This window comes from Tachypleus tridentatus, chromosome 6 (genome assembly GCF_004210375.1).
Source record: "Tachypleus tridentatus isolate NWPU-2018 chromosome 6, ASM421037v1, whole genome shotgun sequence".
Lineage (NCBI taxonomy): Eukaryota > Metazoa > Arthropoda > Merostomata > Xiphosura > Limulidae > Tachypleus > Tachypleus tridentatus.
In genome coordinates, this window is record NC_134830.1 from 114,450,632 (window position 1) to 114,471,809 (window position 21,178).

General features: G+C 32.0%; 1 protein-coding gene across 1 annotated transcript in view; it reads right to left on the reverse strand.

Moving 5' to 3' along the window:
- Positions 1-3,922: 3,922 nt before the first annotated feature.
- The window catches only part of LOC143253357 (epithelial sodium channel subunit gamma-2-like), a 34,601-nt gene continuing 17,345 nt past the window's right edge, over positions 3,923-21,178 (reverse strand). The window contains exons 5-9 of the mRNA XM_076507115.1: positions 15,144-15,222; positions 12,712-12,775; positions 8,459-8,520; positions 7,345-7,420; positions 3,923-7,026 (exon numbers count right to left, since the gene is read on the reverse strand). Of these exons, the coding sequence (XP_076363230.1) occupies positions 6,832-7,026; positions 7,345-7,420; positions 8,459-8,520; positions 12,712-12,775; positions 15,144-15,222 (476 nt within the window). The 3' untranslated portion in view covers positions 3,923-6,831. The remainder of the gene's footprint in view (positions 7,027-7,344; positions 7,421-8,458; positions 8,521-12,711; positions 12,776-15,143; positions 15,223-21,178) is intronic.

Consider the following 21,178-nt stretch of genomic DNA (forward strand, 5'->3'; position numbering starts at 1 on the left):
TTAATAGTCACCTCCGACTATACTCTATCACTACCTACCAAAGCAACGGAAACGCCCTGCGCTCGTTTCTCCTTTCTTCTGCCACCCATCAGTCATCGATGACGAGGAATCTTTTAACGACAGACTTTTCTGATGTCATCTCCTTGTTAAGTCTTATATTCATGCCAACACTCGACCACGTCAAAACTCTTAAGACGTTTGGTATGGGTATTAAAACTTTAATTTAAAGTTTCGACCTTTTTAGATAATCTTCAGGTTAACAAAGAGAGTTTGCAACTGATCGTTGCCGGGCATATGTCTTAGGGACGAGAGTGTAAACGGGTACAGGATTGTACGGGGCATTGAAGTTAGATGATAGGAAAATTAACCAGTATAGGTATAATGGCGTTCTTTATATTGGTTTAATTTTTTGTTTGAGATGTTATATAGAAAAGGCTTCTTTGATTTTGCATTTGTTTATATTTGTTTCCCTACTCAGTATCTGGATTTTTTCTATGGTTATGTTGTATTTATTTGATTTGCAGTGTTAAAAAATGTGTGAAGGTGTTTTTGTGTTCTTTGAATCTGGTTTCCATTTTTCTGCTTGTTTTCCAATATAGAAGTCGTGACAGTTGTTGCACTGTATTTCATGAATAATGTTGTTGTTGTGTTTGTCAGTGTAGTTTTTTCATAGTATAGACTTTGTACCTGGTTTTGAATGAATTTTGGTGTTTAATGGAATGTCGTGTTTTGTTATAAGTTTTTCCAGATGTTGGTTATTCTTTCACTGATATCAGAAATATTTGGTATGCAGCAATGTAAGGTTTTGTAGTGTTTTGGAATTTATTATCGTTTGTTTGTTGTTGGTCTAGGTGTGTGTGTGTGTATAATTTTTTCAAAGATTTTTGGAGGAAATTTGTTGATATTGATGAAGAGTTGTTTTATTTTGTTGGTTTCATCGTTAATTTTATTATGCGAGCATGGTTTTGTACTGAGTCTCAGGGAATGTATAATGTAGTATGGGTGATTTTTCTGTGAATTTCTTTTTTAAATTGTCTATTGGTTCTTGTGATCTTAAGATTAAGAAATGCTATTTGGTTAGGTTTTTTTTTCGTATTTACAGGTGAACTTAATGTTGGCCCGGCATGGCCAGGTAGGTTAAGGTTTCGACTCGTAACCCAAGGGTCGGGGTTCGAATCCCGGTCGCATCAAACATGCTCGCCCTTTCAGCCGTGGGGGCGTTATAATGTTACAGTCAATCCCACTATTCGTTGGTAAAAGAGCAGCCCAAAAGTTGGCGGCGAGTGGTGATGACAAGCTGCCTTCCCTCTAGTCTTACACTGCTAAATTAGGGACGGCTAGCGCAGATAGCCCTCTAGTAGCTTTACGCGAAATTCACAACAAACAAAACTTAATGTTGGGGTGTATGGAGTTAACGTTGTTGAAAAATTGAGTGTGTGGTTGTTGGTGGTTGGTATCAATGGGTTGGAGTCTTGGATATAAAGTTCTAAAGCTATCCTGCTTGCTTCGCTAGTTGGGACTTTTGTGAAGAGAGAAATCACATCAAAACTGCCCATTAAGACTTTATGGTTTAGTTGATCAAGAATAAATGTAAAATTAAAATGTCTTTGTAAAAGGAGCCGGCTGATGTTACATATTTAGAAAACTCCCACGCTAAGTATTTACAGAGGTTATAGTTAAATGATTCATAGGTCGACATTATGGGTCTTAGTGAACCATCGGGTTGATGATGCCGTATAGCTGTAGTAAGCGCGAGTCAGTCTTACGTAGATAAGAATAAAGGTTTTCTGAGATTTTATTGGTTTATAATTTGTAGTAGTAAGTTGTTTAGTTGGTTTTCATGTGTTTTTGTTGGATTTATGTGTACTGGTTTAAATTTATTTCTAACTGATAAGATGTTATTCATTTTTTGAATGTCCTCATTTGTGTTCTTTATAACTATAGCATTGTCTTTATCTACTAAACAAAAAAAATTTGATTGTATAAAGGTTTAACTGACTGAAATGTAATATGTAAAAAAATGTTTGAAAGGCATTACATTAAAATCAGTGAAGTTTCCAAGACCTTAATTTTCATAAATGTTCTCAAAAGTCGAAAAACAACAATAATGAATTATTCAAATTATTTATGAATTTTTACCAAAGTTTTATACGAGATAAAATAAATCACTTGAACCTAATTTTGTGGTTGCTTAGCTATTTAAATGTTTCTCAACAAAATGGAATTGGATGTAAAATGCATTTATTTTACCTACTCTTAAAGGTGATTTGCAAATATTCTCAGACCTGATTGTTAAAGAACATTTCAAACTTGTTTTGTGATTGTTGCAGAGATATGTTATAATATTCCATACAGAAAATGTTTTTTTCTGACAGATACTTACCTTCTCTAACAAAAATAGTTATTCTAGTTTAATGTTGCTCTTTATAAACAATTTTTTTCCGCTTTTCACAAAACTTTTATCTTTTATCAATCGGTATTGACTGATTCCAAGGCATCTCTGAATCCTACATTAATAAGAGTCCAACATACTTTTATGACTCATGTAATTCACTTTATTCAACTCTACCTATCTCTGAATTGTAACAGAAGATGGAAATACAAGTTTTCAGTGGAAAGGAAAGGTGGGAGGAGGTAAGTACTTATCGGAAATCCATTATTCATCTATAAGTCTACTACAATCCAAAATACGGCCACTGGGTACCAACATTCACGTGGGGGTAGGAGAAAATCATACTATTTCTGCCTCAAGTATATGAAACCAAGCTCATGTTAATATAAGAAACTGATAAATCAATTTGGAAAAACCGACATCTGGTATCAAAACGATGTCTGCATAATGTAAACCATCTCCCTTGAAATTGACTACAACCACCTCAAGCAGAGTAACATCTTTGAAATAATAAGCATCAAGGGATAGTAGAAAAACCATAATAATCTACAAGCATCTCCAATGAGTCCCAGAAATGGATGAAGTAACACGAGTTTAATTGAGGAAGAAATATAGACATCTGTGAATACATATGCTGATTGGTTCAGCTCTAAATTCAAAACAAAGTTATTGACATTAATGTGAGATCCCGCCGAAAAGGGTTAACTGCAATCTGAAAACTCACTACCATTCATATTTGTTTGATATTTGAGGACGCCACGTCATATACACCAGCAGAAAACCCCACTTTACTCTCAACTGAATGTTTTTTATCATTTCTAATATTTTATTAATTCCTTTAGGAAGATGCGTTCACAGCCTCCACTCTAGTTTCTTGGAACTGGAAAATGGTAAAAACTCAAACTCCAGTTGCATACTGTGTGTGCTTTCTTATTGCAAAGCCACACCTAGCTATCTGCTCTGTCCACCGAGGGAAATCAAACTCTTGATTATAGCATTGTAAATCCGAAAAGTTACCGCTGTCCCAACGGGGAACCTTACATATACAAGGAAGCACTGAACGAGGAAACTGTTTATGTCAGTAGTAGTTATGTATGTATTGGAAAGAAAAATACTTTCCATTGTCTTCAAAACTTTTATTAAGCACTAAACAACAATTACCATATTGAAAATGTATGTCTGATTCAAGGATAGGCCTTATTCACTTACAATCTTTTCAATTAAATTTTTAAAAAACAACAAAAGTAATATATTACTCTATAAACTAGTTAGTTGTGAAACTGTTGTTATATTAAAGCATAATTTGAGATTATACGGAACTATTAGTTTCCTCATATCTGGATTTTATTGTATGATTATTTGTCTGTTAAAAATGGCTAAAGAGGAGTTATGTATGGATCTTAATGATGTTGATGTGTTTTTGTTTTGTTTTTTCCATATTCAGAGTCCAATAATAAATTTATTTTTACGGAAGTTAAATCTTATACATTTAAATACTTGAATCAATGTTGAGTAAAAACACTACTGCGTAATGCTTTCAAACATTTTAATATATCCACTGCACTATCAATAAATATGTTCTGTGGCCCAAACATATTACACACCATTATCATATATGTATGTATACAGAATTGCACATTACATACTGTAGCCTGCATACGTTTAAAACACAATTATTTTTAATAACTTGTCATACTTTCAATACCACAAACAAAAGAAAACATAACACACTTCTACATTCAGATACAACAAAATAATGAATACATCATTATAAAATTCTACTCATTTTAACCCACTGACTGCTTATTCACTGTATAGGGTATGATTCACGTCTAGCAACCGAATGAGCGTGTGCGGTATATAGCTTTTAAATGTTCCACGTACACCTACAACAACTGCATTTAATGAGTTTATAACCTTGCACGTGAAAATAAAAAAACTTGTTTCGTAATTTAAACTTACACTAGCTTATAAAATGTGCATATTTACGAGGAAAATGCACATAGAATTTCTTTCAAGAAAGGAATCTGACATTTAAAATTTGAACATTGTTTTTTTCATAAATATAGAAAGTTAATTACTAGAATATTAATGTATGTTGATTGTAATTGACAAAATAATTCACAATAAGATGTAAAAGTGATATTTTGACTTAACCCTTATAAAGAGAGATCAGATAATGTGGTCTACCTCTAATACCAGATTCACATTTCTTATGGAAACCACGTAAGAGAACTACACTTATTCATTACTTTGTTCTTTTTCCCTGATGAGGCCCATCTCGTCAAGACGCTTTGAATGTCCTTTAAGATTTCCTCAAGTTATTCCAAAAAACAGACTAAACAATGTGTTCACCAAAAGTATCAAATCATTATTTTACTCCAAAACAAAAAGATTATTCTAAAAGAAGGGTGCTAAATTTTATTTTATTTTTTTGAATATAGTTAAATTGCTAAATGCATATCAAATACATTGTGAGTTTGTTTGTAACTAAGCACAAAGCTACACAATAGGTTATCTGTACTTTGCCCACTAGAGGTATCGAAACCTAGTTTTTAGCAATGTGCTGTGCCACTGGGAGCTCCACTGTGAAAGAGAGAGAGAAAAAAAATGATATTTAGTACTGGCACACAAGGTCTACAAATTTTGGAAATCTATGGTGAATGGTAGTTTTGTTCATTAGAAGTTTGTAGTTTTTGTTATTTTCTTGCACCTTTTTGAGGCACTATATCTAGAAGGTGCATTGTATTTATTCTTTCTAAGTTTACGGTGATTCATGTTACAATGAAACACATTAATTAGACGAATTATGTCTTTTTCAGGGTTCCTGGGAGCTATTACTGAACAAGTGGGGGAATGATTCAGTTAAACATCTTCAGCCATCACGTGGTAACAAACTGTGATACACCTTCCAGTCCACTTTTTGCACCAACAAGGAGTACCATGAGCTTTTACTTATTTACCTCTGTGAAACGTAAAATAGCGTAGATATTTGAGAAAATGTTACCTCATAAAATACCAACTGAATGTTTGGCTTTAGCCATATGCCAGTAAGATGAACTATGTTGTGCGATGTGTCATAGGATGAAATTTTGTACACGTAAAGTTTGAATAAGTCTGGATATACCCAAATAAGATCCAAATTTTGTTCAAGTAGGTCAGTTCATTATTTAAATATGCAAAGACTTTATGTGGGGTATAAAAATAACATGTATCGTTCTTCCCATTATAGTTATGGATACAAGTTTGACCTACTTCAGCTCAAGATATAACTTCAACAACTGAACCACTTTAATCCCACTCATTCCTCAGTCAAAATAATAATCTTACTTCTGATGTGTCTATTACTAACTACACCATATAAATTCAGTTTCGTTACTAACAGGGTAATATAAGTTAATTTTCAGTACACAATGAACAACTTGTAGTCACATGGAGATTCCTACATAAAATATTTTTAATATCAGGGTAGATACCAGGATTCATTCCCATTTCATAAACTCTAATGTAATAATATACCAAAATAAATGTTTTATATATTTTTCGTAAACTTGGTTTGCACTTTATTGTAAATGAAAAAACTTTAAAGCAGTATTATGATTTCTTGAGAACATGCTGGGATGTTACCAATACCAGCATGTATATACATGTGTTACAATCAAGATGATCAAAAAGGAAAACAAACAAACTCAAGTCTCTTTCCTTTCTTCAAAAACTTTTGGTTATTCAAAAAACATAAAGATAGATTTATGAAAGTATACTCAATGCAATTAAAAATTCCTTCCCTATGTAGAAATATAAAAATTTACCACTGCAATATCTAAAAGAGTAATAATCATTACAGCAAGGTTATCTAAAGCTCTAAATATCTACAGTATATAAAGTTCAATAAATAGTATTTTACATAAAACACTAAAATATCAAAAGTTTATACATGTCAGTAATTTTTTAATCCAGATGATAGTAATAATATTATATAGTAAAAACTCAATCAAGTAAAGATTTAGGAAAAAAAGTGGAAAATTGAAAACAACTTGTTTTTGTATTTTACAAAACAATAAAAGAAAGGAAAAACAGTTTTATGAAATATAGAGATGTCAATCATAAAAGTATTTACCTAAAAATGGTAAAATTAGGATAGTTTGTCTTTAATAAAACATTCTACATTTCAGCACAAACATTCTAATATGTAATACTATGTATGACAAAATTTGCATTTAATACCACAAGTGCACAAATGAAAGTACAAAATATATCTCAATCAAATGAAACATGACTTTGTCATCTTGTGAACACCAAACTGGTATATCATTTTAAATATTCAATTCACACAAAATAAATTAACAGTTTAGTGTGCATTTTACAAACTAACACTCTACGAAAGACTAATACAATAACTGATTTAGTATCCAATACATCTTCTTTTCAAACCATACAATTTATTTTTCTATCACATCAATAGCAACCACAGCTTGATGAATTGGTTCTATAATATTTGATGATTGCTCCTTCAGATTGAAATACCAATTTTTAATTTTAATGCTGCAATCAATGATTGCCTCCAATACATTTGCCAGTGAGATACCAAGCCACATTCCAACATATCCACCAATGTAGCTAAACAGCTCCACGTCCTACATAGTTCAGAAATTAATAAGTACATTAACACTAAAGACACCTGTTTTTAAATTCTTTAACAACTGTTAGTAAAGTTTAAACTACTTGGATGTTGTTATCATACTCAGTTATTTCTCTTATTATATAACCAATGGTAACATTTAAAATCGTAATATTTAATACTTTTCTTTTAATACAAATGTCAGCTGCTGTAAATCATTTTATCCTTGAAAAATATATTATGCCAAGACATCACACTTATTACTGAAATAGCATATTGTTCTCAGTTGTAAAGTTTGTTTCTATGATTATATATTTATTGTAAAAAATGTTACCTGATATTTTGGATAATGTTGATAAACCATAACGTGTTTACTCTTAAACATGATATTGACCTTTATACCTGATGACCTGGAAAGAAAAGCGTGTAAAAAAACGAATACATGTATCTTTAGAAACCTACTGCAATGATGTCAAAAGTCACAAAAATTTCCTTCTTTTTTTTTCAATTAAATGCAAGCTAAGATTAATACTTAGAAAGTTTAAAGAAAATCATGTTTTTCTGGAAATATCTGCATCCAAAAATGAAGATTTCCATTTTAGTGGGATTACATTTGAAAAAATTATGAATTTTATGAGTGGATGCTAAAAATTATCTTTTCAATGAGATGGTTTAAAACGTTCAAGAAGTCAAAGAGAAAAAAAATCACTAACAAAGAAATCTGAAATGATTTTAAACTAGCTTGCAACTGTTAAAAATTTCACAGATGTCATTTGAAAAAAAAAAGTTAAATTTTGCTCAAAAATATATGAGGATTATCTACATTTGCTAATTCTAATTTAGAAGTGATAGAAGGAAGATAGCTAGTCAACATTAAATTACTAACAACTTTTATCAACAAAAAGTTAAACTGACTGTTACTTAAGAGTTTAGTGTCCAAAACATCCAGCTGTGCCACATACAAAAATGTTCACAGTATTACACCTTGGGTGTCAATTTTAACAATGTTTTATTGAAATAAAAATTCATTTAGTTTAGATAATTAGGAGGTTTTAGTTACAATAATCATGACAAAGGAATCAAGTCAATGTTCTTAGAATGTCTTTAGTATCACATGTATATGTATTTACAATTTCATAAATCACAAACATGAAGACACTGTTACACAGTTGAAATATGTCAACTGTGAGTGATATCTAGTTTGAAATACAAATGAATATTTACTGTTAATGAAGATCACAGAAATTATATTATCATGGATTTGTTGTTTAAAATAAGTCAAGCATTACAGGAAATTTTGTAGATCTAGAAGGAAGTAATAATCACATTACTACTTTCAGTAATACCCGACTGGTACAATTTTTGTACCATGTAAATAAAATTTACAGTTTATTATTGAAAATAATATTTTCAAATCGTATATTTTGTTTAACAAAACAAAAACATACTTTATAGATTCCAAAGAGACTGGTTTATTTAAGAAGTTCCCATATAACTGCTGTATTGATTCCTGAAATACAAATAGTAACATTTCACAACCTTTGTTTTGTTTTTTACTTTATGCATATACATTAAAATTATAGTAAAACAAATACCTAAAGAACACCCTTATTTATATGTTCTACATTAATTCCGACACATTTTACTAGCAGACATTTATTAAATGAATGTTCTAGAAAAGGTATTCTTTCAAAATAAATGAAAGTATCAGTTACTCTTAAATATAAATAATTAATCCAAAACAATATTATGACTGAAGATGTTCTGGTAAAACATTGACTACATTCTGTACAGAGTATCATAAGCTAATAAATGTACTTTGTGATTTCAAAGTCTTTTAGAATAAAATTTTCACTCGGTTTGCCACTTATCCTAAAAATTAAATCTTTACTTTCAGAATTCATTATGAATACAATATAATTTACAAAAAAAAACACCATTTATATCTTGCACCATGTAAGATGCATGACCATATGCATTTTACAAACACTCTATGAAAGGCTAATACAGTAACTGATTTAGTATCCAATACATCTTACTTTCAAATCGTACAGTTTATCATTTTTCTATCACATCAGTAGCAACCACAACTTGATGAATTGGTCCTTTACATTTGAATACATAAATTTAACAGTGACAAAGCTGTTGGCACAGAATATGTAGGGAAAAAAAAATGATGTTTACTCTTAACAGCATAAGACATGCATAGCAAGAAAACTTATTTGAAAGAAAAAATCATAATGCAACACAGTGAAAGGTATATGTTCATAATGAGGTACACACAGTGTATCTGTGACTTAAATGAACAAACAATTTTATTGTGAGTTGCATGTTGTGTCATCTATATAATTGTTCAAACTCCTATCCTGTTAATCCACTCATTGTATAATGGACCTACCTGATAATCTTTGAAGAAATCATTTATCTGAAAATAACACAAATAGGTAGAAAGACAAAATTATGGTGCTGTGTCCACACAATGTTACTGCAAAGTTTGTCTTAATCATATGTGAACTGTCTTTACTTGAACTTTCTGTTACCAAGTTCGAAGGAACATTTTTGACTTAAAGAATGCCATTTTCTGAGCGTTGAAATATTTATAATTACAACAGAGGTTTAACTGCTGAAGAAAAATGGTTGTATAAAAAGAGTTGTTGGGTACACATTTGTACATTGAACTTTTGCTTCAGATGCAAAAGTCCATAAATTTACTCTGTTTGTAGCCACAGACTCAGGAAGATCAGCTAACATTTAAGTACTGATACTAACAAGTTGATTGCAGTGCTAACATCACATAGTTGTCTAAGGGTCTTCAAGTTGGAATGGCATCTAGTGAGTTTGAGACAAGATGGAACAATCTCAGGGTGATTCCCAGGCTGTTAACCTTTTTTATGCTGCCTCAGTGAATTACTCTCACTATTAAAGTGAACACCAGAGTTTCCATACCCTACATTTTTTACATCTTGTGTACCTTCACAAAACATTTCAAGCTTTTGGTAAACATTGTAAATGTTTTGTAACCAAAAAAACTCACAATTTTTAATTAATTATTTTAAAACGATTTTACAAAGAGTCTGCAAATGAGTATGTTAATTCAAAGCGTGGACTGTTCCAAAGTGATTTATTTTTGTGTTAAGATTAAAAATACGTTTCATCTGAAATTTGAAAATTTCATTGGCACAGTTTCTAATACTTGCTGAATAAATTTCAAACGTTTTTTTTACCAAGAAAAATTTATATCTTATCTGTTATTTATGCCCTACCTCTATAGGAGGTCAGTAAATTTCACCAATCTTATAATGAGCATAATTTTCAAAGGTTGAAAAATGTGGAAAAAAGTGAGAAGTACTATTCTATCCTTTTTAGTATTGACCATAAAGTTCTTCCCCTAACAATCTCTACTTCTAAACTTTGCACATTTATTTCTTATGTTTATTTTACTGTTAGTAGCTGAAGTAGAAACCTGCCAAACATAAAGTAAATAATCACTACTCTTCCAAATACTGTTTGTGGGACATTATAAAACAACATAGTCAACAATAAATCAGCTTATGCAGTACAATTACCAGAACTTTCCCATAGATTTTATCACAATGCTGGCTTTAACAGAGTTGGAGAGGATTTATTGGTTTGTTTGCATAAAAGTGGTTACAATGAAAATTGTCTAAAGTAATAAAAGAACACAAAAATGTTTATGGCATGGCTCTATAAACGATTTGAGCTGATCCAATAAACTTGGTAGATATCGTAATGTTAATTATCTTTTTGTGTTTTACAGAATTTAATGGTATAGGTATATAAAAACAGAGGGGTGTTTACAAATATTTGGGTGGTCTGTGCATATATGATAAAAATGGGAAAAGTACAAATGGGAGCTCCTGATAAATTTTTCCATTCCTTATATGGAGACAGACCCCAATTTTCCAAATGTTTATTTCTTCAGTTAATTTTCTAAAGTGAAATTATCACTCACTGTATTGTAATAATATAGCATAGAAGAGTAATTAGTATTGTTAAAGGGTGTTTGTAGAAATTGAACCCACATGTATGGCCTTTGATGAAAAAGGAGCAATTATTTAAAGCTCTGAATACAACTGTTATGATCCATAGTGTAAAGAATTTTTCATACACACATTTCACTTATGTTGAATATATTATTGTAAAACAAGTGGCTCGTGTGGTCTCTCTTTACTGTTGAGAAGTCACAAACACCCACTGTATAGGATTCAGCCTTGTAAAAACATGACAATGATTATCACAAGACACATGACAGATGCCTTGCTATCAAATATCATTAGACTGCTCAGAAAGTATCAGTTGTAATACTTCTTAGGTTACTGATTTTGGATCTAACTATCCTAGCTAGTATTGCGCTACGCTGATGACACAGTCCTCATTGCGGACTCCGAACGAAATCTACAGACTCTCCTCACAACAACAGTAGACGAGAGTGAAGAAAAAGGCTTGCAGTTAAACGCAAAGAAAACAGAGTGCATGGTTATCTCAAAACAATCAATTACACCCACATGTAGCATAACCGGCAAGGACGTGAGAATAAAACAAGTCGAAAGCTTCAAATATCTTGGATATACTATAACATCAAATGCAAAGAGTGACACAGAAGTAAAGAAAAGAATTGCAATGTCCAAGGATACCTTCTATAAAATGAAGTCCATATTCACAAACAGGAACATAACAAATGTCACTAAAATTAATACCTTGAAATCATATGTATGGTCTGTTCTCTTATATGGCTGTGAGAGCTGGACACTGAACAAAGATACAGAGAAGAGATTAGAAGCTGCTGAAATGTGGTTCCTTAGAAGGATGCTAAAAATATCATGGACTGAAAGAAAAACAAATGAGGAAGTCATGGAACTGGCAGGATACAAAAGGTCCCTCATGAAAACTATAAGAAAGAGACAAATGGAATTTCTAGGACACATCTGTAGGAAGAATGGGATAGAGAAACAGATGCTATGTGGAAAAATAGAAGGGAGGAAAAGCAGAGGGTGTCAAAGAACTAAATATATCGACAGCCTCAATAACTATGTCACCAAGAACTCAATGAGCAACATCGAGTTGATAAGGAGGATTGACAATAGAGAAGTCTGGCATGCCATGGTCGTTGATGTCTGCCGCAGATTTGACAGATGAAGAAGAAGATCCTTGCTAGACAAAACTTTATTTTTTATCATATGCTATCCTAACAACCTTTAACCATGAACTGCCATTTATAGCTTGAAAGCAAGGAACATCATTTCCTTTTTTAATTAACTGACTGACCTACTGCTGGTCAAGTACTTTCTCCAAGCAATGATGCTTAGGAAGTCATGACTGACATCTCAGCCAAATTGCTAGCCAAGATGGAATGCTCTTTTTGCTTATCTCACTCCTCATCATTAGTGAAATAAGTACTACCATGCAAGTTAATTTCATCATAGCTATCACATCTGAGTTCATTTGATATCATAGAAATTACTGTGATAGGAATGTTTCTATACATGTATGTTTTATGTCATTTTGAAAGTTTTACCTCTTTGTAAGTATGTCTCATATCACTTTGTGTATTGAAATGTATAAGTAATAATTCTAAGAATTCAAAATAACTACAGTAATATGCATCAGCAAAATATTTGTCTAGAAATTATAGTGAGATTAGATTATATGAACTTCATATAATACCTTTTTATGTACTTACTTCATCTACTGTACCTGGAACAATAATTGGTTGTTTGGAAAGTGAAACTTCATAGGTAACCTTTCTGAGAAGAAAGACATTGAAATTTTCATTCATTATTAAGAATATCGACTCAAGAATAAATAAAAGTTTAGTAAACTTTAAAATATTAAGTATTATCTTTTACATAAACTAAATATGTAATTCAATGAAACATATATATTATGTACATGAAAGTTAAAATAACTAATTTCCTCTCAACTAATTGCATATTTGCATATACATGTAAATTTAAAATACTAGTATTAACTTTTGTGACATGAATGTTTTTAAAACATCAGAAAAACAGCATATAAAATATATAAATTTTATTTTCTATTCAACATGTTTTTTAATTCTATCAGTTTCAAACTTAAATATGTTACATTTAAAAGTAAAAGTATTTAGTTGTCTTCTTGCTTTTAAAATAAAGAACATGATAAATTATGAAGGTTTGGGAAAAAAAAGAAAGGATTTGAGTTTTCTTACATATGCACTACTGTTGATATACGTAGCTGTGGAAAAAGAAGTATTTTAAAAAGTGTATATACACCACACACCTAAGTCACCATGCATAACATAGGTGTGGAGGTCAAGTGTTAATAAAACAGGTAACAGAAAAAAGTTCATCTGTTATAGATGCCATTCAGTTTCAAGAATCACATCAAGAGTCAAATACAACCTCAAATCTACAAAGACAGCAATGGGTGAAAACAAACATTTACACGTTTTCAGATATATCCAAAATATCATCTAACAGGTATTAAAATGGTGCTTTTAGTGAGAAGTAAACTGAAATTTACTTAAGATATTTAGGAATATCACAGATAATAATTTTGAAAATTTGTTAATATTGTCAGAGCAAGCCTAAAGAAGCATGTTATTTGTTGTAATGTACATAAGTTTCTTTCAAGATCAACTGAATGATTCAATGCATAAAATTCAATAATGAACAGAGCTAAAAGCAAATATAAAGCATGGAAGCACATGGCTTCATCACATGAATCATCTTTTACAACTCTTTCATGAAAAATCTTAACATGCTTAGCACTTTGAATATTTTGTGACATCTGTTTGGAGACCCTATTGTAGTGTGGGTAGCTTTCTGTTAGAGGAGTTTAGGTCTACGATGTAATTGAAAGGTAAAGTGATACACAATTGTTACTTAAAATATTTGCTAATCATTTTATTCCAAAATAAAGCTTGTATCTTTCAGAAGGGCAGTGTACCAGTTCATATTTCTGAAATAGTTAAAATGATTCAAAGAACATGTGGAACAGTTTAGGTATCTAATGTGACAGTCAGATTCCTTAGATTTAAATATTAATGTGTCTATTGTCTGTTCCTGAAAATGAATCTTGATGCACATTTTCAGAATCTGTGTCTCTTCAACAATTATAAGAAATTGTAAAATTTATCATGGTCTGATATACAACAACTTATTTCACTAATTCTACATCTTTTTAATGCTGTATTATCTGTTCATAGAGGACCAACTGCACTTAAAAAGTGAAATGTTGAAATTAACAGGTGTTTTCAACAATCTGTGAAACCCCTGTATTTGTAAGTAGTTTATTCAGCTGTATATTAATTGGAATTGTACAGATGCAAGAAAGCCAAAAATTTGAGTAAAATTTTGTATGAACATGGAAGATATACTACATATAGAATAGATTTTTATTAATCACATCCAGCCTGAAATTGCCTCATACAAAAGTATTTTATTTATTATAAATACCAATGCAAAGTAACAGTGTGCTGTTTTCAGATATTTCAGTTTCAGACTTGTAATATTTTCTTTTTACCAGTTGATTGAAAGTTCGGTTTCTCAATTATGGATCAAAATCATTATATTAGAAGTGTGATGAAAACTAAATCACGTTTTTGAAAATATTTACATATTTAGGAAAAATTAGTTCAAATGTTATGTTTGCAGTTTTATAAAATATTAACTGAACCTATGATAAACAGACTATGATCAGTTATATTTGTGTATACACTTGAGGAAAGTTTCAGTGTTACATAAATCAGTTACTTTACTGTTTCATTATGCTTTTATTGTTAAAGAAATAATGGGTATGAGAAGACTATTTCAGCAATAATTCTTCCAGAACCTACACTGAAGGACATTTATTAATGTTAAATGATACTGATCCTGACCTGTACCTTTATATTTAACAAACATTTAGCTTCAACACCTACTAAATAATAAACCAAAGTACAAAATTTCTGAACAACTTCTACATTCTGTTTCATGCCGCATGTGATAATGAACAACTATGACTATATAACACACACACATAAACACACACTTACCTACTTTATAAATGGAGCAAACATTTTTTTTTGGCTTTGAAAACAGCTTTTTAATTCAAACATAATACATTACTGAAATTATTTGGAAGAAAACTAACCTGCACGAGACACGGCATATGCCATTACAATAATGTTCTGCATTTACTCTCTCTGATTCTAGTTGCTGTGAATTGCAGACTGAAATGAAAAACAAAATTAAACTTATTTAAAACTCTGATATATTCACAATAGTATTGTTCACTAGAAAAATATATATTATAACCTAAATGTCTGGCAACTGTTGTACTGAATGACTTGTTTGAATGACCTTGAGTAAGCATATTTATAATACATTTACATTTATTTTATGTAGGCATACTGTGCATTTTCTATCTTCTTGTTTTGATATAAAACTTTTTTTAAAACTATCACAGTTACAACCTCCCTCACATTTTGATGGGAGCGTCCAGTCATAAGGATAGTGCCAGTCACTCTGGATAAATCTGACTAACATTATTTAAGAAATGCAAGGATTTCTCAGTATCGAACATGATCTAACTAAGGAAGTTAAGTTCAAAGAGAATACAGTTTAATGCACCAAAAATGATCATCTGCGATATCAAACAAGTACAAACACTTATATTTGTGTTATGAACAAAAATTATGCTATGTAACAAAATTTTTACTTTTTCTTGTTCCTTGGCAGAAAGTGTAATTTCCCAAATGCTTATGCCTAAAGTAAATGGAAAATACCTTTTTTTCTCTTCAAACTTTGCTGTTGTGACCTGGGTAATGAAAATTTCAAATTTACCCATTTTCCAAAACATTCTAAGTAGATTCAGTGCCGAGTATCTGATAGAGAATTTTCTCGAAGTTACAAAATTTTCAAGAATTTTCTAGAATGTTGTAGAACATACGAGAATTTTCAAGAACTTTCCATAGTAATATATATACAGGGGCTCACCACTCACCACTTCAGTTTAGTTCTAGCTGCCTAAGTGAACACACAGACCTATATGATTTTATCAGAAATAACATCAAGAAGCTGCAAGCATTCTCCAGGTGCATTCTGCTATGTATGTGGCTAACTTATCAAGACAAAAGGGAAAAAGTATTCTGTGATAGCATCTGCTAAAATGTGTGAAGCCTACAAGGCACATTTCAGCATGCCTTTCGAGGATCAAGACATACCCGGGGCATTTCATTTTTACCTATGAGCACTGAAAAAAACTCCAGAAGGTAAGATAGACAATTTTTGCTTGCTTGAGTAGTAAAATTTTATATTATACAAATTTTAGACCTTTTAAAATTTAAATATCTTTCAGTCCACCTCAAAGAGGAATACAACAGCGTCAAAACCTTGCTAGAAGCCTCGAAGTAAGATGAGTACGGCTGGTAGGTTATTGGAGACTTCAAAATGATGGCATTCCTGATGGGTCTCTAAAGAGGCTGAACCATGTTTCTCTGTTATTTTTGCCTTTGGGATAACAGGGATACTGCAGCACACTACAACAAGAAGCACTGGCCACAATGGACCGAGTTCTCTGTGAGGAGGCACAATGTCAAGTGTGAGCCACTAGTGGATCTCCAGAAGGTATTGTTCCCACTACTGCACGTAAAATTGAGTCTTATGAAACAATTTGTCACAGCTCTTGATAAGGAGTCTGCAGCCTTCAAGTATCTTTGAGACTTCTTCTCTAAGCTATCTGAGGTGTAGGTCAAAGTTGGTGTCTTTGTTGGACTACAAATAAAGATCCTGGAGTGCACATAATTCCCCAAAAAGCTCAGTATGAAAGGGAAAAAAAGCTTGGGGCAGCTTTGTCACAGTGGTTCTTGGCTTCTTGGGTAATCACAAGGCTGAAAATTATGTGGAACTGGTTGAGGCTCTGGTGAAGAACTATGACAAAATGGGATGCAGGATGTTCCTGAAAGTCCATATCCTTGATGTTCATCTTGATAAATTCAAGGAGAACATGGAAGTATACTCAGAAGAGCAAGACGAGTGTTTCCACCAAGATATACTGAACTTTGAATGTCACTACCAAGAAGCGTATAATGAAAACATGATGAAGACTATATTTGGGGGCTGATACGTGAAAATGATTTACATTACAGTCGCAAATCTCAAAAAACTACTCACCTCTTAAACTTTTTGATCATTTTTGAATAACTTTACCATAAATACATGTAAATCTTGATTCATATGTTTTATTCAGACCTTGTGTAAATGAAAATGTGCAAATTTGCCAGCTTTTACAAAGAAAACAGGTTAATTTCTAAATTTCATTATCTAGTTCACAAAAGCAAAGTTTGAAGGGAATAATGGCCATTTTCTGTACTTTTACAACATAAGCATTTAAGAAATAACACACATTATCTAGGAACAAAATTTGTGTTACATAGTATTATTGACTTATTTAGGTAAGGTTTTGTTCAGTCACTTTGTTTTCTTCAGTTTCTCAGGGAACTCAGAATTACTTTGTAATAAATATCTTTTTGTGTCTTCTGCTATTCTGAGAACCTATCATGTCACTGTTCAGGAAATTAATTTAACCTGAAAATACTAAAAATGGACAGGGAGAATAACACTTTTTTCCAGTGACTACAGAATATCTTGTTGAGATGTGGCTTGCTCTTTAACCCTACCCTTATTCCTCCCACCACTGGCTCAGTGGAAGTGTAAAAAATAGGATTTTTATATCTGTGATGAGTATAGCAGATTTAAATTCATTGTATAGTTTGTTACTTAAATTTGAAAAGGTTTTACTATTGAAGAAAAGTATTTTCCATGAATTCACCAACTCAAAGCAAGAGAAAGATTTTGCTATTAAAAAACGATAGTCTCAACAACATTATCAGACAGCTAAGAGAAATCCATTTCTAAACATAGGACTTTAACTGTTCTGAAGCCATTACTTGCTGTTGCAACCGACAACTCAGTTGAGAAAGTCAGTGATATTTGATGCAACCAAACTGGCCAATTCATCTCTTCTCTTGAAGACTGACCCCAGTACAAGGAAAGTACAAATGACAGAGGGTAATAACTGTAGTGCAGCATCTGGTGAGACCAAGACAAAATATGGTAGACATTACAGGACTCCCAGACCTTTTTTTACCCAGTCAAATTAACCAAACACAACCTTTGATTAAATGCCACAAAGGTTCGATCATGAGAGACTGGAAAAGCTACTGGTAGATCATGCATGTCCATACTATGAAGTTGTTTCAGTTGTTGGTGAGCACCAAATGATGATATGAACCACGAATGCTCGAAAATACAAGTTGTCACCACATTCAAAGTGCAGGAAAGGAAGCTTTGGACCATTTTCTAACACATTTCAGGCGTGTAACTATTTGAAATGGCTAAATTACATGGCAGGTTGTACAATACTTTATCTTGAGTGTGGATGGTTTGGCCCATAACCCACTGAGCCCTTAAGTGATGCACACCTTTAAATTGTGAGAGAGTAATTTCTGAGTTACACTAAAGGTTTGATCTAGTAGGAAATAAAGTAATTCACTAGGTAAAGTTCAATACTGAAAAGAAGGCCTTCACAGAGAACATAAACTCTTCTTTACAATTAGTAACATTGACAAGGTTTCAGTAAATTGTAAAGATAGCCTTGTTGACAAGACTGTGGAAAGACTATTAGATAAGACAATGAAACAGTACTTTGATGTGAGAGATAACTCCATCCCTAACGAGGCAATGTCTGTTGTGATGAGGTAGGAATTAGTAACTTCAAACCAATCACAAGAAAGGAAAAGTCCTATTCAAGCAAACAAAACTGTGTCAATCTCAAATATATCTAAGGATTAACTACTTACCCAAAAACATGAGATACAAGTAATGTAAAGCAATCACTTTTATCCAGCAAATAGGTAAGACTATCTCATCCCTCACATAATTTTCATGCCACAGGAAATGCTGATGAACCTGGTCATTATATAAAATACTGTTTAATGTAGATATTATTAATCAGTTTATTTTGTGAATCAGTATTTTATGATTGTTTACGTTTTGTTTTATTACAAGCAGGGCTTTTTGAGACAATATGCACCAGTACAGAGTACCAGCACCATTTTTTTATATTGAAAAATGGAAGGAAAAGTAACAAAATCTGAAAGAGTAAGGTAAATGCTTGTGTGAATTTTCCCATTTGAACAAATCTTTTCTTCAAAGGAAAACCAAAGAGACACCAAAGTAGAAGTGTTACAAATGACAAAGTTTAAAGGAGTATGAAAATATACTGTTTGTTTGATTGTGTACCCATGATTGCATGATCATCAGTGCATCATGAGGTATGAAGTATTTGGTGGAATTAGCATGCCATTAATAAGGAACATTCATGGTCCCCTGGTTTTAACATCTATAAGACATGGCTGCTATCAGTCAATGTCCAATAGTGAGCTGACTTTGATTGACGGGTTTGAAATGGATAGAGGCAGGTGAGAACCAACCTGGGTGGATGCAATACTGAGTTCAAAGAGACTGCATACGACTGGAAAACAGGTGACCACAAGCTAAGTTGATTGGTATGTAGGTCCGAACTGTACATTCAAGTAAGTCACAAAATGGATGACGACTATTAATATAATTGATTGCACAGCACCTTCTGAACTAACATGTGCGAGTCTCAAGAACAGGTTGTTTTGGTCTTACTTGCTCAGTCAAGGTGGTGATGCTAATTTGAGCTGGAGTGTGTTTCTTTTCTACTGTGTTTATTTTATTGTAACCAGAAGTGTATGTCATTTTAATTACACCTTAAGAAAACACCCCAATGTAAAGAAATGAATTAAAAGTTTCTTTTTACCTTCTGGGAATAATAAACCTGGGGTAAGTGAGAAGAGATCCAAGAACAGAAACTAACAACATCAGTGACAGTTTCTGTTCCTGGTCCATCCAGTGTCCATGACCTATCTGACAACAAATGTCCTAGTTGCTAGACTGCCAATTAAAAAAATGACTTTTACAAGAAGTACAGTTGGTTGAATATTAGAAATAAGAAACTTGGCAGTACACCATGCCATAAAATTGGATCTTCTGGAGTAGAAATGAATGCAGGAATGAAAGTTTCTAAAGAATGAACCAACAGTAAAATAACTTATTTTAGTGAAAGTCAACATCAAAAGCTTCTATCTTCACAGAATAACCTTTTTGGTTACAAAAAATCGTGTGACATAAATCTGTGGTAAAATTGTTTGCTAAAGCTTCATTGATGACAAATATCATTTCAGCACTTGTTTATTAAGCTTGTTGGACCTCCCTTCCATGCTTCAGCCCCCACTAGTACAGCAGTAAGTCTATGGATTTACAATGCTAAAATCAGGGGTCAGTTTTCCTCGGTGGGCTCAGCAGATAGCCCAATGTGGCTTTGCTGTAAGAAAAACACACATACACACAATCCATGCTTTAACAAAAAATTTAAAAAGTATTTAGTCATGGTTGCTTTGAAAATACCACTCAGCAGAAGACACCGAAGAACAAAATTGTGATACTGCATTAGATAAGAACATTAAGTAAAGGTAATGAAGTATGTTATCATCTCTTAATTTCATACATTTATAGGCACTGGCACCATTTTTTTTCCTTTTCTTTTCACACACAGAAAGAAAGTACTGACTATAAGAAAGTTAAAGCAGATGATTATTGGAAGTTGTGTTTTTAACTCATTGATGTCAAGTATATAGAGTAGACAGTTTAGGAATAAACATATAAATAGCATGACATGAGCAGGAAACAGCAGACAGACAAAGACAATAGCAGAAGAGAGTAAAATCATAACCAGGGAAAAATGTAGGGTAACATTAACTGCTATAGAAGTGATAGGCCTAATAATTAACATAAGCTTAACATTTAATATGTTAGAGGGAAAAAAGTAACAGTTTTAAAACAGAAAAAGTATATTAGCACTTAAGCAGCTCGTAGATTTGGAACAAAACAAGAATAAAGAAATGTAGAACATCTGCACGTGAGCTGTGTGTCTGTATTACTTTTTTCAGTGGCTCTACAAAATGAAATTTAACAACACTAAGATTCAAAATGTACATTTCCATTGCAAAACACCATTTTGATATTTAAAAAAAAGGAAAACTGTTGTTTCTATTTCTCCTTTAGATAAGTTATAAGATAGAAGTAATGCATTTCGTTTCA